The sequence below is a fragment of the Copadichromis virginalis genome, linkage group LG5 (assembly GCF_057382275.1).
Source record: "Copadichromis virginalis isolate Kocher_CV1m ecotype Utaka linkage group LG5, C_Virginalis_male_GT1.1, whole genome shotgun sequence".
Lineage (NCBI taxonomy): Eukaryota > Metazoa > Chordata > Actinopteri > Cichliformes > Cichlidae > Copadichromis > Copadichromis virginalis.
The window spans coordinates 19,083,742-19,111,364 of NC_140622.1; the positions used below are offsets into that span (position 1 = coordinate 19,083,742).

Here is a 27,623-nt window from a genome sequence, read left to right on the forward strand (position 1 = left end):
TAGCAAAATCTATTTACAATTTCATATATACTGGGTATACTGGATCTACTGGTTTCATTAATTGCCACATGACACACAATCGTGTCATTATACCCATTATATTCATCATATCCATGAGCCATCAGTGTAAAAAGGGATAAAATATTTTGAATCCCACAACTTTTCACACATGGCTTTATGTAACCTACAAAATCAAACAAAGAAAGAATAACCCCCCCTCAAAATTCATGAAGTATACACCTGTAAAACTGGAAGAATATATTATAACATTCATAATTACGGGTGCTCACAGGTTTAACAGGCGACGATATACCACAGTGTTAAATGCAGCGACCCAGTGTTTGACTCTTCCCCCTCTTCACTGCACTATAGTTGTATTTTTAAATGACAGGGGTAAAACAACATACATAGATATAGTTTTAGAGCAAGCTGGAAAAACAAAATAAATACACATTTTAGAAATATGTTTGTATGCCATATCATTAGAGAGGAGACCAGACACATTATCTGCTTCTCTTTCCCTGTAATTCACTGCTCTAACTATGGTTTCTGTTATCCAGGCGACATCTTATTGCTGTGAGAGCTAATACAGCTGGAAAACACTGCAGACACACTTGTAATATTCACATTTTAACTCAACAATCTGAGTTAAGAAAAGGAAAGCACATATACGGACCGATCAGACCATTTTAAACAGTGGAGAAAAAGTCTAGCTTTTCTTTAAACTTTGTATTGAATCAGGCTCCACCCTCAGCCACTGCTTTCATATAAACCAGGAAGGAGTACTGCGGTATCAGACATAGGTGACTCAGACATACATAAATAAATATATAAATACATGAACACCAAAGAAAAAGAAAAAGAAAAGGAAACCAAAATACTAACGCTTGATAATAAGCTAATGAAGCTGTAGTTTGAATGTGTATGTCACACTTAGTGAAGCTGGATCTTTTGCAGCTGAAATATCTTAGTTCCTAATCACAGCATCTGTCCTCTCGAGACAGATGGTATAACCATGGTACTTGCACTTGCAGCAATGTGCAATACATGTCTCCCTGTGCCTATGTGGGTAGTACTCTTTTAGTCCTTTGAGTGATCAGTAAGGCCAGGAAAGTGCTATATAAACAGCAGGCCAATCGAATAAGCCCTGCACAACTATGCTTATTGATCTATAACAGAGATAGTGCACATGTGGGGGATGTGTAAAGTTAAATGAATCACACTATAGTTATTTATTAAAATGCAATTTTGTGGACATCCATCCATCTGAAGACAGAGCTGAAGCCTATCCCATTCGTCACAGAGCGAGTGCGGGGCACACTGTCAGTCCATCACAGTGTTGAGTTGACAATGGGATCATATTGCTTTACAACCAGTGTGCACAGGAGAGTAGACTAAATCAACAAAATGCACTTTTAGCATCATTTGGGCATGTAAGCATTTTTAAAGACATGCAATAAAAATCTTATTTGTATCACAGCTACGTCCTATAGGGGTCGCTATAGCAGATACTCTGCCTCCATCTAACTTCACCCCTCCTTCACTACATCCGTGTACCTCCTCTGTGGTCTTCCTCTTTTTCTCCAGTCTAGCAGCTCCATACTCAACCTCCTTTGTCCAGAATATCCACTATCCCACCTCTACACTTGCTCAATCCATCTCTAACTTTCTAACACTCTAACTTTGTCTCCAAACTGCTGAACCTGAGCTGTCCCTCTGATGTACACATTTCTAATCCTGGTCACGCCCAATAAAAGTCTCATTAAAAAAGAGTCTAAGTATAAAAAACTTTTAATTTTTCAGAGTAAATGCTGCAGAGACTTTGTGACAGAGATCAAAAACAACTACTGGTTTCTTGCCCTTCATGCTGAAGTTGTACCTCCTTGACTCATCACTGTAATTCACATTTTAGTTCCTTGTGGTGCTGCTGATGTTCCAACTTCCTGAAACCTAAACATGTATTTAAGCATTATGATATGTATAGTTTAGCTTTTCAGTTTGTTTGTCAGGTGTGGATGTCGAAGGTAGAAATAAGAAGCACAGACTGTGCGCCTCCATCTTCACAGATGTTATTGGCTCCTCCCAGACAGCTTAGTAAAACATTCCAGCCCACCTCTGGGAATCTGCTGGCTCCTCGGCACACTCTAACTGAACTTCAGTCAGGACTTTACAGGAGTTAAAAGAGACTGAGCTGACACAAAATGAGAGGACTTGTTGTCTTGGTAACTTTGGCGTGCTTTGCCACAGCTCAGCACCAAGCACTGATTGACTACTTGGAGCGGAGGCTGCTTGCTATTGAGGTAAGACTCTCTTTACCTCCCTGCCGAGCCCTGCGCTCCAGAGTCCCTCTGAAAGGAAACTTCTAGGGACAGAGGCAATGGAATGCAGATGTGGCCAAATCCTGGAGAAATTACTGGAAAATACAGCTCCTTTAAGGGTACGGGGACTGTGGCATTTTTGTCTGAGTTGTGAGTTAGAAATGGGCCTCTGAAGTTTCCTTAGTCAAGGTATACGTGCACGTATGTTACCAACAAAAAAAAAGAGTTTATGCAAAATTGCATCAGTGAAAAAACTTTTTTTGAGGGCAAGTAGTTTTCTGGCATCACAAAGAGATATTCTAAAAAACAAAAAGGGCCAGGGCTAACCTTTTTTTCTATGATGGACACAAATGTATTTGGCTTAATTGGACAAAACTAAAACACAAGAACAGACTGACTGATTGTCAGTCATGTCTGTAATTTAATTTAAATGAGAAGCACGAACCTTTTTAACACACTTTATTAAACTGAACTCCCAAAAATGCTATTTACCCACATCTAACAGTCTCAGCTCATGTCATGTTGAATGATTACCTGTGGGAAGGATCTCTTTTCATTTCCTTCTTCCACAGCGGGGTCATGGGTCAGGCTCGACCACAAGGCACCCAGCTGTATTCTGCATTCAGCTCATAGACACTCGAGCTGGGTGGAAACTTGCCACGTGTGGGCTGAAGCCGGTTGTTTGATAGATGGGTTTTATTCTTATTATTATGGCTTTCTACCACAGTGTTTACTGAGCCTGAAAAGGACATCAAATTATGGTGTTTTCATTGCAGTCAGTGCTCTCTAGAAATCCACTCAAGCTCACTGTATAACACACATCCTATTTATTATTCTGAGTGCTATACAAACAGGGAATACATGTCTGATCATATCTCAGTTATGACTAACCACCTTTGTTAAAACAGGACAGGATCTCTCTGTGGCACGAGCAGACCACCCGCTATGCCTCCGAGCTGCGGGAGCTGAAGCAGCAGATGGTTTCCCAGCTGGAGAACCTGGACAAAGAAAAAGAGGCACTGAGGATGAATATAGACAGCGTGGGGACCAGGGTGGACCGGGTCGAGCGGGAATTAGACTATCTGGAGACACAGAATGGGGCTCAGCCGTGTGTGGATGTGGACGACAAGCTAATAGAGCAGCAGGTGACTGTGGTGAAGGAGAAACAGAAGTCCAAATACTCACAACTCTCAGGTGAGAAATGAAATCTTTACTAAATACCCTGATTTTTTTTATTGGGGATGAACATGACATGCTTGAGCAATGCATGAATAATGTGACCAACAGTTCAAGTCAGCTGACAGTTTATTAGGTATACCTTACTAGGACCAGGTGAGACCTCCTTTTGCCTTCAGAACTGCTTTAATATTGGTGGCAGAAATTCAACAAGGTGCTAAAAACATTCCTCAGACATTCTGGTCCATATTATCGTGACAACATCACACAGTTACTGCAGATTTCTCAGCTGGACATCCATGATGTGCATCTCTGGTTCCACCAAATCTTGCTCTACAGCATTGAGATCTGGTGACTGATGAGGTTATTTGAGTACACTGAAATCATTGTCATCGTCTAGAAACCATTTTGTGGTGGTTTGAGCTTTGTGACATGATGATTGCACTGCTGAAGCAGCCATTAGAAGATGTGCACACTGTGGTCATGTAGGGTCAACAACAAAACTGGGGTAGGCTGTGGTGTTTAAACAATCCTTTGTTGGTACTAAGGAACCCAAAGTGTGACAACAAAGCATCCTATAAACCATTAAACCACCATCAACCTGCAGCCTGAACTGTTGACACAAGGCTAGATGCAGCCATGCTTTCATGTTGTTTACAGCAAATTCAGACCCTGACATCAATCAAGACTCATCAGACCAGGCAACGGTTTTCTATTCGTCTGTTGTTCTATTTTGCTGAGCCCGTGTGAATTGTAGAATCAGGCCTCAGTTGCCAGTTGCTTACCTGTCAGGAGTGGTGCTTGATGTGGTCTTTTTCTGCTGTAATCCATCTTCTTTGAAGTTCCGCATGTTGTACATTTGTTGTCGCCTTCCTATCATTTCAAAGCAGTTTGGCTATTCTCCTCTGACCTCTCTGTAAACTCTACAGATGACTGTGTGGGAAAATCCCAGCAGATCAGCACGTTCTGAAATACTCAGAAAGCACTCAGCCCATCTGGCACCAACAACCTTGCCACATTCAAAGTCACTGAAATGACCTTTCCTCCCCATCCTGATGCTGTTTTTAAAGAGGCTGCCTTAAACACGTCCACATGTCTAAATGCTATTGCTGCCATGTAATTGGCTGATTAGATATCTGGGTTAACAAGCTGTTAGACACATGTACCTGGTTGCCAGTAATTGCATATTTATTACATTGTCTATGAGAGCCAACTCACATATATATTTAAAAAATTCCCAACTCGCCCTGCAAGGACCCGAGCTTTATCCTTAAAGCTTGGGTCCTTTGCCAGAGGCCTGGGAGCTTGAGGGTCCTCTCCAGTATCTTTGCTGTCCCAGGACTGTGCTCTTTTGGACAGAGGTCTCAGATGTTGTTCCTGGGATCTGATGGAGCCACTCGGCCAGTTCACGGTTCACTGCCCCAAGTGCTCCGATTACCACTGGGAATTGGGTTGTTTTAAAAAAATAACAATAATAATGTTAAATAGCCAGTTTGAGATGACAGAGAAAGAGATTCTTTCTTTCCTGTCCAACTGAGTAGATATTCTATTATTAAAAATCATAAACGATTTTTGATAACTCCAGTAATCATTACTGCAATTTGCATCATTTCAGATGAATGTAATGCTGCATTAAATGAAAGTTCTTTTATTCTTAAAATTACATTTAGTGATCCCAAGTGTCACTTAAGTGTTAAGTGTTTTGAGAGGCAGTGCCTTTTAGTTTTTAAGGAATGTTCTAAAAATAGCTTGGCACTGTCGTTTTTAGCAATCTGTGTAAAGCTGGAGGAAATGGTGCAAACTCTCTTTAATGTCAGACAGACTCACATTTGGTAAGCTTGTGCGTTTTTATGGCACCAGGACTGCATGCAGAATTCATTTACAAGCCAGGAAAATAAAATTAAAGCAATTAATTACAGTTAACTAAAGGAATGTGTCACCAGTGCAAGGGTGTCTGGCTGATGTAAAAACAATGCAGAATTAAAAATACAAGCAGCAATGATTGTGCTCCTGCACTTTCATACATGTCGAGTTTTACTGGAGTCAAGATGTTTCCTGCACGAATTTGGATGCCACGTTTCCTGGATTGTAACTGGTTTTGCATAAACAAGTTACCTAACACGTCCTGTGTCCATTAGTTGGTGTTTGAGAACACCCACTAATTATATGTCATGCTGCTGTTTACCATGTGTGGAACCCACAATGAAAACCTGATGATAATTTACATTTAATGATGATTATCACCTACAGCTGATTTCCAGATACCACGGTGGCATTATGAGTGTGACCTAATACTGACACGTAGCTCGGATTCTGCACATGAAGTTTGGGACAGATTGGACAGTGCACATTTGAGATCTAACAAATTTTTTTTGTTTTGTTTTGTGTCAAAGGATTGATTTTGACATGCTGTAATAAACAAACTCCTCTATGAAAAGCTCTTCAAGCAAAAAAGCCAAAAACTTCAGTTTTGGCCATGCTTCGGCCCTCAAATGATAAATAATTGAGAACACAGAAACTTGTTTGTGGGATAAATTGATCCCTGAATGGGCTTTCTCATGGAAGTACCCGTCCTTCCACAATATGAGGACAGCCATATTTATAATGCATATGAGCTAAATTTACTTTAATTTTCTAATAAATGAGTAGTTTAATCTATGGGCACAGGAACATTTCTCTCTTTATTGGTTTTTCTTTCATGGACAGTAGACAAACTTATTAATCACACAAAAGGAAAATGATGCTTTATAGCCAATTTAGCTACTGGCTGTTTCATCTAATTAACACTCAACTGAAAGCAGAGCTGACGCTGATGACTGGTGGGAATGTTATTAGTTTTTCATGGGAACCATGAATGTGTATGCCACATCTAATGGAAATAAAACGAGGTGTTCTTTCTGAACCACAGCTATAAATAGTACAGACGTGACTAGAATATTTGAAAACTGCCAGCTGTGTCGAGTAAAGCCTGTCCTGCTCTCTGTTTCAGACTGCAGCGACATGATCTCCAGCATAAAAGCCATGAAGATATTGAAGAGAGTCGGAGGGCAAAAGGGCACCTGGACTAAAGACACCAACAGGGCCTCTGGGAAGGTCTACATTTTTAATGGGACGGAAGACGACATCATCCACGCGTTTGCCTCTGTGCAAGACTTCACCCGCTCGTCGGGCATGTCTCTGTCCAGTACAGTGAAGCTGCCGTCAGCCTGGAGGGGAACAGGCCACGTGGTCTACAACAACTACGTGTATTACATGAGTCAGGCTGACGAGTTAAAGGTGGTTAAACATGACCTGCAGAATAACTCTCTGACTGACAGTGCAGTGTTTCCTGTGCAGGACCACGTCCCCGTGTATGGTCTGACCCCAGAGACGGTGATTGACCTGGCTGTGGATGAGGAAGGCCTGTGGGCCATTTACGCCACACAGCAGAATGAAAGGTACATCTCTCTGGCTAAAATGGACACCACCTCACTGGATATTGAGCAGATGTGGGACACAAATTGTCCCAGAGAGAATGCAGAGGCGGCCTTTGTCATCTGTGGCACTCTGTATGTTGTGTACAACACCAAGCAGGCTGGACGCTCACGAGTACAATGTGTGTTCGACGTCAACGACATGGTGACCAGTGAAGATGCACCGCTGGTTTACTTTCCAAAACGCTACGGATCTCACTCAAGTCTGAAGTACAATCCCCACGAGAAGCTGCTCTACGCCTGGGATGATGGCTACCAAATCCTGTACAAGCTTACCATGAAGAAGAAACTAGAGATCTGAGCTTCTCTAAACAGCCCTAACGCTGTATTCTGAGAGGTTTTAGCTTCTAAACTACAGATGAGGTCTCAAAACTAACGATTTTGTAGAATTTAAGATCATTTCTCACCTTTCAGGGAGTTTCAGAACAGCTTAAATATAAAATCTTGGACTCTAACATTGTAATCCACTTCTCATAAAACCTGGAAGCTGCAATAACACAACATTTACTGTAGGGACTGTGAGGCAGGAGACAAACCTAAGAAATGAACAAGAGTCTGTGATGATTCTTTCATGCTACATAGACGTTATTAGGAAGTGACAAAGCTTCATTACAACAAAAAGGAAACGTGAGTGGTTCCCCAAGTGTTGGCCATCGCACCCTGGTGGGCAGTTAAGGTACTGTTGGTGGGCCACAATATGATATTTACAAAAAAAAAAAAATGTTAAAAGGAAATACAAGAAAAATAAATCTGAGGATATGAAGTGAAGAAAATACTCAACCTTTATTGTCGACAATACATAGATGGTACAAAAATACTGCTTGTGAGATGATCAGGATGAAAAAAGAGGACGAAAACAGCCAAGATTCAGGAGTGTGAGACTGTAATTATGCATCATAATTTTCTTTTCACAAATTCAGAACTAATTTCAAAATGCTCAGATTTATTTTGTGATATCTGGTGTTTTGTGGCTACCTTAACCCCACTTCTAACGAGACTACACCGTGCTTCCATCTTTAGAGTTGTTTCTCCATCTGCTGTTGAGTGGACCGAAACAGATATACTGTACTTACCCATGATTAGCTGCTGTCTAAGTTTCTGCAGTGGCTCCAGGCACTTTTGTGTGTTCACAGATATGAGGCAAATATTCAACACATCCTTTTAATAGCATAAAACCTCTGTCAAACCTGCCACTTCTATACCTGATATTTGTCATATCAACATGAATCTTTATACCCCAAGTGCTTATCAACTGAATCCAGCTTCTTGAATCTTCCTTCTCAGCTCATTTGTACTGACTCCATTGGATTTTAACATGACAGTTTTGTGTAGCATTCACAGTAATCTTGTCCGTGCTAGTAAATACACAACATTAATTACACCCTAGGAAATGTTATCTTTTGTAGCTTGTTAATTTAATATTTTTTAGTGTTCAGATTTATATCATAAGCACTGTTAACATAAAATACAACCACTGTGTAAGGTGAGCTGAAAAATGTAACTCCGACATTAGGATACTGTATGTGCAAGAAACCGCTAGCAGGCTAGCACCCTGTGCATTATCTGCACTCTTCCCACATGTTGAGCACATGTGCATTTTTGCTAAATACCACCCAAAAAATGAGCAAACAGCACCACTATTGCGATTACTATTCTTTGATGTTTATTAATTTATATCTGAACATAACTTTCTTACTGCCATTTCTTCTACACTTATATCTCCTTTTTCCCCCCGCTATCATATTTTTTCCTAATAACTGTTCATTATAAAAATAACTGGCAGACTAACCATTTTAAACAAGGCTGTCAGTGTTTTTCTATGTACAGTATATAAAGATTGATATAGAAATATTTAAGCATCCATGTAAGATTTGACTCTGCTACACAGTTGCCGCATTGAGCGATGTGGAGCGTTATCCTGCTGGAAACAGCCATCAGAAGCTGGGTACACTGTGGTCATAATGAGATGGACTACAGACACAGATATCAAATGGTGTGAAAATAATAGTGGTTGCTGAATATTATGTTATTCATGATTATAATAAATCTGAAGAAATTTAATTGAATTATGAGTGCTTTATTGATTTTAGTAACGTGTGTTGTCCTCTGGGGTTAAGAAGACCGCACAGGACAAAGTGGTGCAATAGGGACAAATTGTCACGCCATACTGCTTTCCAACACATCTCTGATTTTGAATGTTTAAAATGTGAAGTCAACCAATTTTGTCGTGTTGACAACAACACAACAAAACAGGCAGCACAATTTGACCATCTTGACCATGTTTAAATGCACTGAGCTGTCGTCATTTGACTGGTTGATTCAGCAGCTGAACAGGTGGATCTAACAGAGTGGCCAGTGAAATATTTAAACTTCCGTTTTGCTTCACATCGAATGTAATTTGTAAGACTGCTTTCCTAACCAGTCCAAAAGTCTTTGGAGCTATAATTTCTCATATAATTTTATCATTAATGATTGCCTGACATTTCCAAGAATGATAAAATTACAGAATCAAGCTTTTTAAAAACCACATTCATCATAAGTACTTCAGTCCATCTGCAGGCTGCAGACATGGTCTTGTATGCTTGATTGGCCAAAGCTTAATGAAGCATGAAAATAATTTCACAACCAGACGGTCTGTGAGACTCTGGTATTTGAGTTTTATAAAGCGCTTGGTAAAACTTCTACATCTGTCTCAAAGTGTAAGATTTCGCTCACCCGTCCAAAATAAAAATTGGTCAAGTTTATAATGTATCAATAAAACCAGTAAAGAAGTTTAAACAAGTTTATTTTTTCCTAACTGTAAATAAACATTTGTAAAAATGGCTTAAAATTGACAGTAAGAAAAGAGGCAACAGTTACATAAAATCTGAATTACAATACATTTGGAACATTTTTATACCCGATTGAGTTTGCTGAGTAATCCTGCCATTAAACCTGAATCCCACCAGTAATTAAATGAAGGTGCACTTTTAAAATCAATTAACGATAACTGGGATTCAAACCAAGCTAGAAAACCACTGCTTTCATCTCAACTCTCTCATTGGAGTTGTGACCGATTCACTTCAGCCCATCGTAATCAGCTGCTGCTCACCCACCGTTATTTGCACTACCCCACAAACTTGTTTGATCACGTTTAATTCTAACTAACCTATTACTTCAAGATGGACATGCTAAAGACAACATACCATTAAAATTTGGAAATATAATGTTATACAAATAGAATGGGTCTACCCAACCTGCACTGACTCAAAGCCCATCATAAATACATCAAATATGACAAGTTGCATATAAATATGCAAAATAATTATATTGAAAATTACAGTTAAATCCTCAAAACTATGATAAACATTGAAACAGTGAAACTCTCACGACAAGTTGCTTCTCGAGGGCTGGTTTTAGTTACTGAAGAATCCAATGTATTCTGTAGTGTCCACTTTTTCCCGTCCATTTGAGTCATGAACCTGAAGCATGGCGAGTCTTTATTGCTTAGATATAGCTGGCATTAAAAGAGCCTGTTATTTTGCACGACTCAGAGTCTGAGGTGGGGAAGTGGCATGGAGACATCACGGAAAAATCGATGCACAAGAGCATTTTTGGCAGACAGCCTTTTGTTTGGATCGTAGTTCAGCATTTCCTGTAAGATCGAAAAAAAAAAAAGAAAAGCAGTCAATGAATACAGCCACGTGCTTCAGTCAAAAACTAACACAAGTCGTGGAGTTCATGACACTGTTCAGGGTGCACAGTGGTCAACTCTCTAGTCTGAAAGGGACACTTTCACAGGAGAAAATATTCAGATAGGCAAAGCAGAAAGAAGACCAACTTCTTTGGCCATGAATATATAATGAAAGTGCCAATAAATCAGAAATGTTCTCACCCCGAGCAGTTCTCTTCCATCTTCGTCAAGAAGAGGCACCACTTTTGATAAATCCTGCCGAGCCCACTTGGGGAAGGTTGGTTTGTAGTCAGGCATGGATGTGACTCCGGGCCAGACGGTCTCGTCAGGCGTCCCCAGAGTACGAAAGATTCGGAATAACTGATCTATCTCCGAGTCACCGGGAAACAAAGCCCTCCTGGTGACCTGTGGGCAGGGAGACATGGTTGGTGTCTTTTGTTCATTTTGGAGCTTTTTCTTTTTTGCTGTTAATAATTAAAGTATGTTACCATTTCAGCAAAAATACATCCAAGACTCCAGATGTCAACAGCTGTGGAGTAGTACTTGCAGCCCAGGAGAATTTCTGGGGCTCTGTACCAAAGTGTTACCACCTGAAAAATATCACAGGAGTAAACAGTTGTTGCATGCACTGAGCTAAGAAATTGTAGGTGCCATTAACCTACATAGTAGAGACCACATGAAAGCAGAGCAAGCACATCTGAAGTTCTAGCCGTTTATAATCTTATAACTCTAACATTTACTTAGGTAGGTTGTCAACGCCTTACTTCATGTGTATATGCGCGGACGGGTACTCCGAAGGCTCTTGCCAGGCCAAAGTCAGCCAGCTTGATCTCACCCTGGGCGTTGATGAGGAGGTTCTGGGGCTTCAGGTCTCGATGGAGAACCCTGTGAGAGTGGCAGAAAGCCAGGCCTTGCAGCAGCTGAAAAAGATAGCTCTGCAAACACAGCAAAATATGCTCAGTTGAGTCAAGCCTGACTTCCAGAGTACAATTCTTAGCAGTATTAACTGCTGAAAGTATGAATTCAAATCTGCTGTGGTGGTTACCTTTACTAGAGGCAGCGGGATACCAGTGACTGAGGAGGAGTCCATAAACTTTTTTAAATCCTGGTGAAGAAACTCAAAAACAAGATAGAGCTTGTTCTCGGTGTGGATAACATCGCGTAATCTGCAACATGTTGACAGGTAAGTTGGCTTGAAAAAAAAGCAACATCAAACAAGTAAAACAAGAATACTGCAAGCATGGTTTAGACATAGCTGTAACATAAGCACTTACTTGACAATATTTGGGTGACTGAGTTCTTTGAGAAGCGATATCTCCCGGATAGCTGTGCTCGGTACGCCCTCTGTTTCCCTGAAATGAACAAACGGTAAAAGAAACAGGTTTTTATCTAAGCCAAGCATGTACTTTAGTATCCTGGCAGTCTGACAGCTGATCCAAGTCCTGAAAGCTGAAAGAAACAACACTACACCTTTAAGCAGCGCACCTTATAAATTAGCACAGATTAGACACGCTAATGATTTAGTTTTCTCTGGTTTGAAACAAAGGTCACAAAGCAAGCAACTTTGACTAACGGCACATCTGAATTTTCAGTAAGGTTTTCTGATGCAGCCTGAGGAAAATGATGGCGATTTAGATCTGGGACACTTTACTGTTATTTACGGATTGTGTTTTTATATTATAACAAGTTACACGTTAATACAACACAACAAGCTCATATGAGCTGTAAGGTTATGTAGGTGTCCTATGTAAGAACTGCTCCTTCTGTGGCCATGAAGACTTTGCTCTTATGTCCAGTGTGGTTGTAGGAAGTTAACTGATGAAACAGTCATGCCCTGATGGAGCCACGAGGTGAGTAAACTGATTACATCAACTCTTCGGCACAGTAAAACTTGAAAACTAACGTTAGCCTGGTAGCCCGAGGATAAACAACAATAGTTTGTTTACTTACGTGTCCAGCCTGATTTTCTTCAGAGCGACAGTTTCTCCCGTCACTTTGTTCTTGGCTTTGTAAACAACCCCATACGTGCCCTCTCCAATTTTCTCAACTTTCTGAAACGAGTCCATCTCGTACCAAGCGCAGGTCTTTAAGCGGCGATTAGCCTTTTAGCTCTTTGTGTCGAAGCTAACGAAAGCTGGGTAGCTACTGAGGGAAACCTCACATATAACCATGTAAGTAACTGCTGCTCAAGGCTTCTTCATCCGGTCTGCACGCGCCACAGGTTTAAGACTTAATTCTGACTGAGGATAAACTATCTCAGGTCAGCGCGAAGTAGCTAAAAACAAAAGAAAGAGTCATTTGCAGACCCTGTTCATAACAATATCCGTAAAATGTTTGGTTTTGCGCGGCGGTGGCGGCTCGTTTGAAAAAAATCAGAAGCAACACAACAGCGTTTCCCGCGTTAGACTGGAGGAGTTCGTTTTTGTGTTCCAGACACACCGATAGTTGTAGGTGGGCGGTAGTCTAAATGCTTTTCTCTTCCACTTGGGTCCTATTTGAAAAATTGTTGTGCATGGTACTGCTCTTATCGATTAAAGAAATAAATTTAAAACATTTTTTATCGGCTAATTTTAAATTCTTAGCTTCTGTTTAACAAAAGGGTGCAAGTCGTGATATAGAGCGGTGTTGTATCGGGATAACAAGGAAACAGTTAACAAACACCCTCACAGGTCACATGGTTGAACGGCGACGTCGCTATACGTAAACTACGTCGGAAAGACACGAACAGATTATAAAGTGTACAGAACGCATACTATTTACTGTCTCTCTATCTATGAATGTAGCCACAATTCACAGTTTTATAGATGTGTACTGCACAAATATGAACAATTATTTAAACACATACACAATCTAATGCAAAATATAAATGCAAAATAAAAAGCATGAGCAACATTGTGTATAGCATAATAAAAACATTAGTTGTCTTCACATCTATGATATATCTTCTGCATCTTATATATACAGCAGTTTTAAAAGTTAGAAAGCTGTTTTCCTAATCCTAAGAACTTTTACTTTCTATAGTTATTCAAACATGGTGAGATCAAAAATAAATAAATAAATAAAAGAGAACAATTTGATCTCTTCAGTGGCAGGAAGTGTTTGTAATGACCCACTAGATTATGGAGCAATGCTTTCCAAGTTCTGTTTTTTAACTGTTTTTCTCTTGCTCTCTGTTTTGATTGAAAAACTAAACTAATTAACAGACATAGTGATGGATCTGATATAGTGTAATAGGACACATCTGTACTCAAATAATACCTTTGAAAAAGGTCTGGTAATGTGTGTCCACCTGCAGATCCTTTGTGTTCTTTCAAAGGGGCAACTGGATTTAACACTTTCTTCACCTCAGGGACCAAAATGACCTGCTGGGTACCAGTTAAAGCTCGCTTGTGGTTTGTGAACAGGAACCCTGAGCTAGCCTCTAACCAGGGGATAAGCTGTACCATTTTTTTAAATCAGACTTGTTGGCTATGATAAAGTATCTGTCAAATACAACACTTTGTTATATAGAGTTATACACTCACCATCATCCTAATTCGGCAAACAGGTTGAACTGCTCATTAATGCAAATAAATATCAGCCAATCACATAACAGCAACCCAGTGCATTTGGGCACATATACATGTTCAAAGCGACCCGCGGAAATTCAAACTAGACATCAGAATGAGAGAAACAGGTGGGTAAGGTGAATTTAAATGTGGCATGGTTGTTGGTACTGATTATTTCACAGTACCAATGTCACAAACCTTTAAATCTGTAAGGATTTAGTGATGGTAAGAGTATTTTTGACTTATCACATTAGCAAAATTATGAGTAGATCTAATCTGGTGTTATATGATTATGCTGCAGTTGTTTAAAGACACACATTCATTGTTAATGTTATCGCTAACACCCGTGTTTTTCTCTGGTATGCCAGATGTCCGCTTTAAAGAAGGTCAATATTGATCTGAAATTTTAACCGCAATTGTGTTTAAGTCAGTAGGTTCCCCCTGCAGCATGAAGAAACACCCTCATTTGGTGCTAAGAGACACAGAAAGCATTCATTCCAGTACTGCACATGATCGAAGCCCGCAGGCCCAACACGTCTCCACGTTGCATATTTATATGTGAAGTGACGTCTTTGAGCACCACAAAGATGTTAGTTCTCATTTCATTGTGTCGGCTGTACTAAGTTTCTCCTGTAGATGATCACTGATCAGTAAAATTACGACTGATCCACAGAAAGTGACGCATGTAACTTGTCTGAATATTTATCTGTCAGGAGGAGGATTCAGATTTTCCCTGTTCTCCCTGCAGTTTAGAGGAGTTGGTTTCATAATCTGTGTGGACAGAGGTAATTAGGAAGCAAGTTTCCTGTCAGGAGATCTCCCACAGCCTGAATAATCTGATGGTGAATCATAAGCAGCCTTGGCGCAGGTCCTGCGTACAGCAGATTAGCCTGCTGATTGTTCTGCTCCATCATGTATCAGTGGAAGCTTCGTGTTTGTAGAAGTAGTTGTGCTGTACGTGTTTACCTTGGTTTGTGGTTTCTCTTTAGGCAAATCTTCTTTTTGTGTCTAGTAGAAAAATACAAACGATGAAAAAAAAAATGAGGAGAGTTTGTTTTAAGCCATTTGAACACACCGAATGACTACTGATGGCTGCTGTGGTCATGAACTGATTTGACTGTCTAGTCTGGTACTTTTCATATACCAGATGGCTTTATTGATCTGGTTGGGGGTCAGTTCTAAATCACATCCCTCGGTTTCTAATAGTGCGTGAAAAGAGAAGCCTGTGTGACTGTTTGACTTCAGTTTTGTTGACACGCTCTATATTGATTGTGCTGAAATAGTTTTTGAGGATTCCAGGCTTTACTGGCCTTGTTATTAAGTGCAAATGAGAAATATTTATAATGTCAAATAATTTGTGCAGAAAATGATCAGATTTCACAAAACAAGGTTCTGTGTTAATTCCATAAATTCCCCGAAACCCAGGAACAAATTTATTAAGATAATAAAAAGTGGAGGCTAAATAAGCCTATTTGTGGTATGTGGTATGTTAAGTCAGGTGCTCCTTGTGAGGCCGTTTTCTCCTCCTGAACTCTGTTGAGTAGCGCATGAGGGGTCACATGTAGTGCAGCCTGAATAGTCTCACGGGCATGAGAGAACATTACTGGGAAAGCCACCAGTCACTGTCAAAATGACTCCGTATGACTCTGTATAATGTATAAGAATTTATCTACACAAAGTGGAAATAAGAAAACAAAAAAGCCAAACAAACAATTAATAAAACAACTGAAAATAGAAAATTTGAAAGTGGGGGATAATAAAAACACTTTACCTTCTTACTGATTTAACATGTTACTTGTTATACCTGAAGGAATTTCGTGTGTAATAAGTAAAAAATTAGTCTGAAAAGTGTTTTTCCTCCTCTTTAACAGTTTTCTGAAACACAACCTCAGTTGGGAAGCTGTAAAAAATGAAAATAAAAACAAATTTAGAAAATTTGCAGATCTAATAAACTCACGTTTTATTTTCAATTAAAACTGAAAACATTAAATTGTTTAAAGTGAAGAAAAAAAAACCCTTTCTCCTCTTTAGTCCAGAGATTTTCCAAATCTTGATTCCTCTGACTGCAGAACAGTTTGAAATTTTGCGTCAGTAAATTTTAAGTGATCTTTATCCCAGAGACGACGGCAGCATTTGTGGACCATGTCTTCACAGATAATGAGTTCTGGAAGTGTTCCTGAGCTCCTGCAGTCATTTCCATGACAGAATCATGTTGTTAATGCAGTGGTGCTGATTTTTGGCCTCAAGCTTACTTTTTTCCTCTTCCCTTCTGCAACTCCAAGATGCTCTTTTTATACCCAATCATGTAACTGATTTGTTGGCAGTTAAACTAATTAGCTGCAAAATTTTCCTCCAGCTGTTTCTTTTTAGTAACACTTACTTTTCCAGCCTTTTTCCCCCATGTCCCAACTGTTTTAAGTCTTGCCATCAAATTCTTTATCAGTAGGAAAAGCTGTAAAACTTGTGAAAATATAGTTAAAAGTCCAAAAGTTATGCCTTCCTTCACAATATCCTAAGCCATCAGGTGAGACGGATTGGAGTGTTTGACAGGTCGATTCTGGCCCTCGGGCCTTATGCTTTACATCCAGTGGTTTCCTCCATTTGTCCACAAAAATTCGGGAGCATCAATATAATGTCCCAGCCTGATCAGAGTCATAACATCAATGATGACAAAACTTTGATACAAAATGTTTATGCTCCCTATTAACCAGTATAAATTTCTCCAACCGAAAAGAGGCTGTTGAGATTTGTAATGATTTAGCATTTTTTAACATATAATTTCTCAATTGCAAACACTTATAAAACTCAGTATTTGACCTAGAATACTGGGACTTCAGGGATTCAAAGGATTTAAACTCACCATGTTTAAAGAGGTCATAAAACCTCTTTACACCTACTTTATGCCATCCCACAAAACTCGATCCTTTGTTTTGCGGCAGAAGGTCTGGATTATTTATAAGCGTTGACAAAATATTAAACGGAAGACTACTGCTAAAAAGTGTTCTCAGTTTTCCCCACGTCCACATAGCATTATATATCAGTGGGTTATGCTTTATTACGTGAGGTAAGTCATTAAGGCGTTTCCCTGGAAAGTTAACAGGCGAGGATGGTTTACATAATACTTCCTCAATATTTAGCCATGGCAGATCAGAATGTTCGTGTATCCAGGAAGAGAGAATCCTCGCTTGTATTGAGAGAACGTAATTTCCTGTTTGGCACTCCCCACCCGCCCAGATCTTTCGGTAACTGTTGTGTCTCCAATTTAATTTTGGGTTTTCTTCCTGCCCAAATGAAATCCACCATAGCCTTATTAATTACTTTAATATCTTCTGATTTCAAAATTGCAAACAACATGCCTGTGAGATATTAGTTTCTATCTTTTAACTGTGGGAGGAAACCACTGCATCACTTCAACAGCTCAAGTGGCCACAACACACAGATCCAAACAAATCAGCAGCAGCTGAGCAGCCCAGTCTCCATACAAGAGTCTTCCTGGAAATGATCACAGGCAAAGCTGAACTTATAATTTGGTGTACTTAACAGCATTTTCACACAACAGCTCCCAGTGTTGGAGCTAGGTATTACAGTAAGATGTCCTTCAGAATGAACTTTTAATGTTTGACTTATTTTTGCTGAGAAAATTATTATTTCCAGAATAACGCCATTTCTGCCAAAGTATTTGCGATCCTCTGCTGCATGAAACTCTGCACCGTCTGAGATCTGAGCTTGGGTGTGTCATCTATGCTGCATATTCTCTGAGCTGCAGCAGCCCGAGGTGAACACCGGGATACAGAGGAAATAAAAGGATGCTATTGATCTGCAGTCCACACACTCATCTTGTGATGCCCATACCCACATAACTGTAAGGTCATATGTCAAACACAGACATGCATCGAGCTTTGCACACAGCTCTCCACACTCCATCCTGAAACAAGTATTGCAAACATTTGTATTTACAATGTCCAGACAGGATCCATTGATTTTTCCAGTATGCACTTATTAAGGATGTGAATTATTAACATGCACTTTATCCACAAATATGTTCTCTGTACAGTTTCTTGAGTTCTGGAGATTTCAGACACTAACAAGCAGAATCTGAAAAAAGGCTGATGAAATATGGCTAACATGAAGTTCTCCAATGACAACAGTTCAAAGGAAATAAACCAGCTAGCTCAGGTAAGATTAAAAATGTAATAATACAACTTTATCAATAGCAAAAGTTATGAATAAAAGTCACAGTTTTGCCAAATACAACTGAAGCTAATAAAACTCAACTTACTCTTCCTAAAGAGGGGGAGGTGCCAATTTGCAGAGTGATGTCAGAGGGTAGAAGAAACTTTATGGTAATTGAGGTCCAGGCCCTTCTTAAAGAGGGTAAGGAGACTTTTGTTAAGTCTCTGGGAGTTGAGTTGGGGAGCAGGACTGCAGGGCGAGGATCAGGGCTCAGAGAGGAGAGAAAACCAAACACACGATGAAAACTTTGGTGCTGCTTGTTTTAGCATTTGCTACTACAATATCTGCAACCAGTGAGTATACATCCAAAATTACAGACAAGAACGAACACCAAATTGTTGTTTAATGTGTGTTTTATAACTCTTTCTTCTAAAGGTATACCTCTGAACAAGAAAAAAGTAACTTCGTTGATATTTACTCTTAGAAAAGATCATATAAGGAGGTAAAAAGGGTAATGGCTTTTAAAAGCACCTTTTTAATGTTGTTGTTTTTTTTAGCCTGCAGGATTATACTGATTTCATTGCCCACTTTTATGAAAGAGAAAAATAGGAAAACTACAAATAAATTAAAAAAATATTATTCACCTGATGGGATAAAAAATACAGTATTTGGGGAGCTAAATATGAATTCGTGTTAAGACAGGGTGATTTGCTATGTGTGATGCATGAACTTTGTACCAGCAGAGGTAAAGTGATTACTCTGGATTACTGTGACTGAAGTAAATCAACGCATTTCTTCATGCCCACCGATTACAAGCTTGTTTAAGCTTAGCTTTTCTTTGGATAGCTATTTAACGCTTGTTTCATGCCAGCACACTCTCCACTCTGTTAAAAGGAGGTGCCCGAAACACATTTTCACAGTCCAATTTCATACCATTACACTATGTTTTATGCCAATTTTGATTAATGACTTTAGACTTCTAGGATTTCAAAGGTGATTTATAAAGTCTAAAATGGTATTTTTATCTTCTAAGTTCTGAAAATCATTAATCATGTCACAGTGGGTATATTTTAGGCTTTGATATCTAAAAAAGATATCAGAGTGTCTTTTTCATATTCACTAACACATCACTATCTGGGAGAAAAGGGCAGTGAGTCAGTGTCTGGGAGCCCTCATTCCTCTCACTGGGATTACTGATGTTGCTGCTCAGCTGATAGTCACATGAAAGGGATTGAGGGGGATTGCAGGTCCTGTGACTCACACTGCCAAGAACCCTGACACCCCTCCACCTTAACAATACCAAGAAACATGAGCAGACTGCACCTTATCTTGACAAATATACACATACTTAGAATTATGTCTACAATGTAAAAGTTTAACTTGATTACAATGTTGAGCTGAATGTGTATCTGCATTTAATGGGCATAATTAAAGTTGTGGGAGCTGGCAGAATAACACTTGGTGCATGGTGCTATTTTTTTTCTAAAGAGTTTCAATGAATTCTTACAGGGCAGAGAAGTCACTTCACTCGTTATCGATCATGGAACTCCCGCATGTACCCGGTGTGGAGTGATGGAGACCCAAGATTCAGAAACTGCTGGTTGGGTGAGCTCACTGATTTTTCTTTTCATTAAAGAAAAAAAAACTAAGATCATAAGATGCTAACTCACAAGACATGTTATTTTTCAGGTGGTAACGTAACCTTCGCTCTCAAGAATGATGCCCCCACCCTGACTGGAGCAAAAGCAGGCTTCACTATTAATCTGAATTTCCCACCAAACCAGACGGTGCTCCCAGGAGGAGAGGTGGTCTGGGCAAATAACTGCACCGTCGATGGTAGGAAACCTTCTTACCAAGGGGGGTTTAAAGTAGAGGCATTAGCCAGTACCAGAGATGTAATATTAGCAACTTAACTTTTGCAGAACCAATTTTGTAGTTTTTTCAATAGTTAAACTAAAGTCTTATAGTTGTAATGTACCAGATATGTCTTCCTGCTGCATGTTTGATTAATGGTTACTGTCTGTGTCAGGTAAACAGTATGAGGAGGGTCAGGCTGTGTATCCAGACCGGGACACTGATTGGACTGGAGTTTTCCCCGATGGCACACCTTTCAACAGGAGCCAGAACGGGAAGCCCCACTATGTGTTTGTGTGGAAAACATGGGGTAAGTTACAACTACACAGCCTCTGCAAAAGACTGAATGAACTGGCCGGGCTACCAACTCTGACAGAGGGGCACAGGGATCAACCAAATACGCACAGTAGACTCATAAGGAGATGTAGCCACAGCTATAAAAGTGCATAAATATACTTCTTAGGTCCTCGGGTGCCAGAGCGCTTCAGTGAATTCATCACACAGTTGAACTGTTGAGTGTAAGCGTGGAGTAACGTCAACGCATTGACTCGTTTTGGAAATTTTGAGTACGGTCATGCTTGAAGTTTCAAAGAAACATAAGGGGTGCATCCCAAAGTCTGACCTCCATCCATCTGCTCAGTGTCCTCCTTGCACTGCAATAACTTATAGCAATATGTTTTGGGTTTTTTTTTTGCTAACTTAACTTACAGTCGAAGTCTATCAGCAGAACTCTGCTGAGGGGGCACAGGGACTTTATCAGATCCCCGAGGCCCGTCCATAATGACGAGGCTGCAGTATCCCAGAATCTTTATTATCTTTTTTTTCTGATTAGCAAAACTTGGGAGAAAAATTTAATAAACAAAAAAATGGCATAATGTGATTCCATATGGTTAGAGTAAGAACAGATGCAGCAACTTTTACTATGAAAACAGAAAGTTTTAAGCAATTTTCAAGAAACTGTGTCATGGTTCCTGGGTTGATGAACCAGTGTTTGGGGTTTCGCTGGTTTATGAAGTGATTTATGTTCTAGTACTATACTGTTTCATCCTAGCTTTTTTCAGTCGGCTTGCTCCAACTTTACATTTTTACTTTTAGTTATATCTGCCATTTGCCAGTGAGTTGACGTCTGTCTGCAGAGTCCTACATTTGAGTCCTCTCTCTGCCTGCTACACAACCATTGCATGATTTCACAACTCCATACACGGAACTGTGTATGGAGTTGTGAAACCATATTCAGTCATATACCTCATATAATACCTGCTTGTTTGAGCTACTTAAATGTTTGTTGTGCTTAACTTTATTTTTTAACTGTTGTAAACAAAGATTTTCACAACTTTGGGATGAAGGTGATGGCTAGAAAGTATAAATGATTACTAATAGATGTAAAAAATTAAATCTTCACTGTATGGGACTATTCTTTATCTCATCTGTATCAGTCAGGTCATGAAAAATAAGTTGCTTAAATGTTTTCATTAAAACAAAATTGATGTTGTGATATTAACACTATTTGAAACAAGAGATATTTCGGACCAAGTGCTTCCCATTTTTCCATGTTCATCATGTGCAGATTATGTGGCGAGCATCACCTCGACCCCACCCTGTATGTCAGGCTTCACTGATTATTGTGCTACTGTCCTCTAAATCACCCTAATGTGACTGTGTTTTAGGGCGTTACTGGCAGGTGGCAGATGGACCGTCCTCTTCACTCACCATTGGTACAGACAACATTCCCCTGGGCTCCTACAACATGGAAGTCGTCATCTATCACTGCCGTGGCAGAAACAGGTTTATCCCCCTCGGATATGCCTCTACAGTCTTCACCATCACAGGTGACCACTGAAACAGTCTCTAAGCTCCGATTTGAGGGAAATGATCCTGTATTTCTTTCTTTTCAGAGCTCTCATCATGACAGCTCTTTGTTTTTTGCTCCGTCATTAGACCAGGTTCCATTTACCATATCTCTGGCCCAAATCAATGATGTAAATCAGAACGACCAGAACTTCATCCAGAACCAGGCTATTGGCTTCACCGTCAACATCCACGATCCCAGCCAGTACCTTAACAATGCAGAGATCAGCTTCACTTGGGACTTTGGTGACAACAGTGGAACTCTGATCTCCAGGGAGCACATGGTCACACACACATACATTGAAGCCAGGACCTTTAGGCCTCAGGTGGTTCTGATGGCGAGCATCCCCAATAACTGTGGAAACCCCACTGCTGGTGAGATCTCAAAACTCATCAGTCTACTCTTTACCTTCTACATGTATGCTGTTTCGCTCAGTAGCTTTGTGCTTTCTTTCAGCCGGTCCTGTTGATGCCTCTGCTGCCCCAGCAGTAGTTGTTATGGCCTCCAGCCAGGCAGCTGTCCCTGCTGTCCCAGTTGAAGGAGGAGATACAATAGCTGTGGATGTTGTCGCCACAGACGCCACTCCAGTGGCTGCTTCTGTGCAGCCCGCAGACGCAAACACAGACGATGGAGAAGCGGCTGCTGATGCCGACACAGAGGTCGTGGTAGTTGCCTCGGTGGCCCCTGCAGCAATAGATACAGCCGTTGTTGCCGCCAACACTGCTGCTCCTGCCGCAGAGGTAGAGCAGGAGGCAGCTGATGCAGAGGTGCCTGCTGCCACCGTTGCACCAGGAGCCGAAGAGCCAGCAGATGCTGATACGGCTGCTGCAGATGATACTGCAGGGGTTACAGTTGCCACTGAAGATGTAGCTGTGATTGATGCTGCTGCTGCCTCAGTTGCCCCTGTTGCAGAAGGAGAAGTCGAGGTGGCTGACATCATCACTGTTGCTCCCATCACAGACGGAGCTACAGAGGAAGAAGCTGCAGATGGTGTTGAAGCTGTAGAGGCTACTGCTGCTGCAGAGGTTGCGCTAGCTGAAACACAAGCCCCTGCTGATAATGTTGTTGCGCCTGCTGCCACTGAACCCACAGCTGTAGAAGAAGCTGTAGTTAATGCAGAAGTGGAAGCAGTAGAAACTGAGAATGAAGTTGCAGCTACTGCAGCAGGTGAGCACATACTGTAAATTCAAACACCCATAAAGAAAGGAAACAATTCCTCTTCTACCAGAACTGTTAACACAATCCTCTGTTTTTTTTCCACGAGCAGTTGAAGACGAGGCTGCGCCAGCCGAAGGTGAAGTTCAGATTGAAATGGAAGCAGATCCAGCTCAGGTTGCCCTCGTTGTGGCTAAACGACAAGCACCAGAGCTGACAGCTGACTGTATGGTCTACCGCTACGGCTCCCTCGCTACATCTGTCGATGTTGTTCGTAAGTCACAACAGTCTTCTTCTTTAGCCTGCACCCTTTACAGTGGGTCCCTATCCTTAGCGTCCTCCTTTGTCATACTAACACTCTGCTTGTCCTCCATCACTATATCCATGATCCTCCTCTTTGGTCTTCCTCTTTTCCTTCTGCCTGGTAGCCTCATATTCCACACCTTTTTCCCAGTATGTCCACTTTCCCTCCTCTGCACATGTCCAGATATATATACTATAATATACAGGACACTAATGCTTTAACAGAAAGAGTTTTAGTAATATTAAAATCTCTCTTTCATCCTGTTTCAAACCTGCAGAGGGTATCGAAAGTGTCGAGATTGTACAAGTGGCCAACGTTGTGTCACTGGAGACGGCGTTGGATCAAAATGCTGTGGACGTCACTATTTCCTGTCAGGGAAGGTGAGTAAAACATTCATCAAGACTCTGCACAAGCTAAATCAATAGAAGTTTAGTTTAGTCTGGAGTTTTAAACACTATCTCTATTCACACTGCACTCAATCCAAAAACATTCAGTGAGGTAAGTTTCTAATCATTGTGACTTCTCATTAAAACTTGAGACACATGCGATCCAAACACCTGTCGAACTCGAACCGACCACTTTAATGAATCAATGTACAAATTTACAGACAACAACATTATAGTATCAACACAGTCCAACAAACATAAACTATCATAATATACTGTTATGTGTTATTTTTTTTGTTTATCTACATCGAGTTAATACATCAAGTCATCTTTTTTTTCCTTGAAACAACATCTCTGCATCCTCAATCTCTCCTTCCTGTAGTCTGCCAAGTGAGGTCTGCACTGTTATCTCTGACGCTGACTGTATCACGCCGGTGCAAACCATCTGTAATGCAGCCTCACCCTCTCCAGACTGTCAGATGATCCTTCGTCAGTTCTTCAATGACTCTGGAGTATTCTGCCTTAATGTCTCTCTGACTAATGATGTCAGTCTTGCCATGGCAAGTGCAAGAGTCAGTGTGTCAGTAGGTGAGTAAAAGGAAAAACAACAACCAGAAACTAAAATGAGCTAATTTACAGAGGTTTTTTTCTCATTTCTTCTCATTACATGCTTCATTTTCAGCCTCCGGTGGTTCACCAGCTGGAACTGCTGCTACGGTGCTCGGTGTTATGGTTCTCGCCTGTGTCGTCTGCTGTATTGGTTTGATGTACAGGTAAACTTAGGAAACATTCTTACAGTCAACAATTCTTTGCATGTTACGCAGGAATCATAGATCAATGTGCATGCAATGACCACACATTCCTAATTTAAAAAGCCACGTCAAGCTGACCAGGAAAACTGAATATTCATATTACATTTTAAATATTGCATAAACAGTTATAGGTGGAGTAAAGGGCCAAGGATAGATTCCTTTGGAACATCACAAGTGGCTGCTTATTGCATTATAAATCATATATTACGACATCCAGTATAAATTTTACCTTCATCAGTGGAATCATACAATAAGTTACAGTTTCTCTTTGCAAGAATTAGATAAGAAAACTGATTCGACCCACTTTAGGCCTCTGTCTCCTACATTAAGTGTCTTAGCCAGCCTGGTGTGTTAGCTGAGTTTGACACAAAGACTGAGAGCAGCCCACAGGCATTATAAAACCAGAAAAATGAAACCACAGCAGGTTTAAGCTTAAGTGCCTTAAACCTGCATTCTCTCTGAAGGCCACCAGATGGCGATAGCTGTGGTTACACAAAGACTTCCAGTCCTATAGAAGTCTATGGGAAAACAGTTTCCTGTTCTGACCTCTGCAAACACTTTCTTGCCAAGTTTATGGGCTTCTTTGCTCATGCCATATTTAATAAAATTATTATCTGTAATTGTAAATCTTAGTTACACTATGTTCCAAAAACGAGGAATATCTGTCTGGTTTACAAGTTGTTAGCCAATTAGCAATCAGTTTAACAGTCAGACCCACCACCTGTTTTGTTTTGGAGGGGGTAAACCAAGTTAGCGACAGTGTAAAAAGACAGTTGTCAGCTTGCTCCTGATTGATGTTGATTTTGATTGTCTAAGTGATATTGCTGTAAGTGCAATTTTTCTAAACAGGCGTTTCAAGCAGTACCAGCCACTGAGAGAAGACCGTGCTAATAATGGAGGCATCTCTGCAGTAACATCAGTGCCTTTGCTCTTGTGGAACTTGCTGAGTAGACAGTCACCAGGAGAGAGCCGTCCACTGCTTCAGGGAAGGATTGTGTGAATACTGTCGTTAATAAATTCACTCAACATCAACAATATTTGCTAACATATCGCCTATAAACAGAATACTGTCTGTACTGTCTCTGACACTGTAACTCCCTGCCATTAAACCAGAACCAATGAGGTGAAAAGAAGCCCCATGTACAAGATATGTAGGAACCAGGAGTACCTGTGGAACTGTAAAAGTGTGTTTAAGGTGTTCAAGCATTTGAAGTGGAAACTGATATTTATTTTGATCCATAATATTTGTATTAATTGGACCTGATAGTTTAGAGAAGTCATAACATATTCTCTTATTTGTGGCCTGCATATACTAAACCTATTGGAAAATCAATACTAGCACATATCCATTCAATGTCTTTACAATATAAATGAGAAAAAATGTATAACTGAACATCATTTGATACCCTGAAACTAATAAAATGGAACTTTATCACCATTGTTTGTTTGCCTGATTTTTTTCAGTCATTCTGAAACTGATGCTTGATGCTTTTAGATTGTTTATACCCACTTTTGACCTTACCATCTGAATAATGAGCAGAATTTGGGACTCGGACCAAATACGGTTTTTCTAATCTTCTATTATCTAATTTTATTAAGTCCTTGAGAATTATAACTTCAGTTTCCTGTCCTTGGCTGACAGCAGTGGCACCCGTCTGATCTTCTGGCGCTGATTTGATATTTTGTGTATTCACAGATGCTCTTCTGTATATCTTGGTTGTAATTAGGTTACTATTGTGGTTCAAAACAGCATAGCCATTCTCCTCTGACCTCTGACATCAACAAGGCATTTTCACCCAGAGACCTGCCGCTCACTGGATATTTTTCTTTTTCAGACCAGATGGCTGTGTTGAAAATCCAAGTAGATCAGCAGTTTCTGAAATACTCAGACACCTGGTACCAACAACCAGGCCAAGTTCAAAGTCACTTAAATCAACTTTCTTCCTCATCCAGGTGCTTAGTTTGAACTTTACAGGTCATTTGCTTGACCATGTCTACATGGCAAAGTGCACTGAGTTGCTACCACATGACTGAATGATATTTGCAGTAAAAAGCAGCTGAACAGGTGTGTTGTGGCAGGTGAGTTTACAAAATTCAAGTGATAACATTAATCTGTAGGTCAGGAAAGCTACAGTGACGATAGCTCAAGAGCTGGAATACGTGCTGCATGTGTAAAGATAAGAAGCTTCTTAAATTTGCAGATCTACAATCCACACAATTAAAAAAACATCCTGTTAAGCTTGAAAGAAAAAGCCCTGATTGAAAATGGTACTCGCATGTAAAGTACCTGGAACAATGCAAAATCAACTCAAAGTACTTTCCCCAACACCAAACAGCAGTTTTCTTAAGTAGAAACTAATACATGGCACTCAAAAATCTATGACAAAATACGCAGGATGCCTTGTTTGGACTACAACATTATGAAATGTGTGGTCAGGAAGTACTGTGGTTGTAATAACGCTGTAGCTGAGTGCACTGAAAAAATGATTACTATCAATATCATTCTCCACTGGAGTAAAATGATTTACTATAACACAGCAGGCTACACTCAGGCACCGAAGGAACAAAGCAAGGGTGATAGTAAGGTTCATGTATGACACGCTGCAGTAAAGGAGAAAAGGCTGACGTCATGGCTGCAATCTTCAATGGAAGAGGCTTTATATAGAAGAAAGACATGGCGTGAAAGGGAAGCCAAGGGGAAGAGTTAATATGCATATGCAGCATGTGCATATGTGCACTGCTCCACATGTCCTTTAACTGTCTCACTTAAATTGCATAAACAAGATTCCAAATGAATATCCTTCCTACAGCTTGCTCACGACTGTGCTGCTCCATTACACTAATGACCAAATGCAGCCATTAATCATGCTCAGCCATTAACATGTCTCCTGGTCACATGTTC

The 27,623-nt window shown here is 40.3% G+C and overlaps 3 protein-coding genes across 4 annotated transcripts; 2 read left to right on the plus strand and 1 right to left on the minus strand.

The window, feature by feature from the left end:
- Window positions 1-2,122: 2,122 nt before the first annotated feature.
- On the plus strand, window positions 2,123-9,033 carry olfml3b (olfactomedin-like 3b). Its single transcript, XM_085456435.1, has 3 exons — window positions 2,123-2,300; window positions 3,227-3,512; window positions 6,484-9,033. Exons 1-3 carry the CDS (start codon window positions 2,202-2,204, stop codon window positions 7,266-7,268), a joined length of 1,170 nt encoding a protein of 389 aa, XP_085312561.1. The 5' UTR covers window positions 2,123-2,201; the 3' UTR covers window positions 7,269-9,033.
- Window positions 9,034-9,735: 702 nt separating this feature from the next.
- On the minus strand, window positions 9,736-13,060 carry cdk2 (cyclin dependent kinase 2). The gene is made up of 7 exons (XM_085456436.1): window positions 12,591-13,060; window positions 11,915-11,992; window positions 11,686-11,806; window positions 11,405-11,575; window positions 11,129-11,230; window positions 10,842-11,045; window positions 9,736-10,601 (listed from the first exon to the last, which is right to left on the minus strand). Exons 1-7 carry the CDS (start codon window positions 12,704-12,706, stop codon window positions 10,497-10,499), a joined length of 897 nt encoding a protein of 298 aa, XP_085312562.1. The 5' UTR covers window positions 12,707-13,060; the 3' UTR covers window positions 9,736-10,496.
- On the plus strand, window positions 12,272-26,159 carry pmela (premelanosome protein a). Of its 2 annotated transcripts, XM_085456432.1 has the most exons (15): window positions 12,272-12,490; window positions 17,843-18,050; window positions 18,243-18,364; window positions 18,479-18,714; window positions 19,871-19,966; window positions 20,051-20,197; window positions 20,391-20,525; window positions 21,883-22,044; window positions 22,154-22,438; window positions 22,521-23,231; window positions 23,332-23,493; window positions 23,801-23,903; window positions 24,292-24,497; window positions 24,592-24,682; window positions 25,571-26,159. In XM_085456432.1, the coding sequence occupies exons 4-15, from the start codon at window positions 18,660-18,662 to the stop codon at window positions 25,719-25,721; spliced, it is 2,304 nt and encodes a 767-aa protein (XP_085312558.1). In that variant the 5' UTR covers window positions 12,272-12,490; window positions 17,843-18,050; window positions 18,243-18,364; window positions 18,479-18,659; the 3' UTR covers window positions 25,722-26,159. The 2 variants fall into 2 exon arrangements, with proteins under 2 accessions (XP_085312558.1, XP_085312559.1); XM_085456433.1 differs by lacking the exon at window positions 12,272-12,490 and having other exon boundaries at window positions 17,507-18,050.
- The last annotated feature ends 1,464 nt before the right edge of the window (window positions 26,160-27,623 follow it).

What these genes read in the sequence shown, in the direction of transcription:
- olfml3b (XM_085456435.1), top strand. Translation starts at nt 2,202, where the DNA reads ATGAGAGGACTTGTTGTCTTGGTAACTTTGGCGTGCTTTGCCACAGCT. An exon ending in GGAGGCTGCTTGCTATTGAG is followed by an intron (nt 2,301 to 3,226) that starts GTAAGACTCTCT and finishes TTGTTAAAACAG; the next exon opens with GACAGGATCTCTCTGTGGCA. An exon ending in CAAATACTCACAACTCTCAG is followed by an intron (nt 3,513 to 6,483) that starts GTGAGAAATGAA and finishes TCTCTGTTTCAG; the next exon opens with ACTGCAGCGACATGATCTCC.
- cdk2 (XM_085456436.1), bottom strand. Translation starts at nt 12,706, where the DNA reads ATGGACTCGTTTCAGAAAGTTGAGAAAATTGGAGAGGGCACGTATGGG. An exon ending in GATGTATTTTTGCTGAAATG is followed by an intron (nt 11,046 to 11,128) that starts GTAACATACTTT and finishes CCCTGCCCACAG; the next exon opens with GTCACCAGGAGGGCTTTGTT. An exon ending in ATGGAAGAGAACTGCTCGGG is followed by an intron (nt 10,602 to 10,841) that starts GTGAGAACATTT and finishes TCGATCTTACAG; the next exon opens with GAAATGCTGAACTACGATCC.
- pmela (XM_085456432.1), top strand. Translation starts at nt 18,660, where the DNA reads ATGAAAACTTTGGTGCTGCTTGTTTTAGCATTTGCTACTACAATATCT. An exon ending in CTGTGGAAACCCCACTGCTG is followed by an intron (nt 22,439 to 22,520) that starts GTGAGATCTCAA and finishes GCTTTCTTTCAG; the next exon opens with CCGGTCCTGTTGATGCCTCT. An exon ending in TACATCTGTCGATGTTGTTC is followed by an intron (nt 23,494 to 23,800) that starts GTAAGTCACAAC and finishes TCAAACCTGCAG; the next exon opens with AGGGTATCGAAAGTGTCGAG.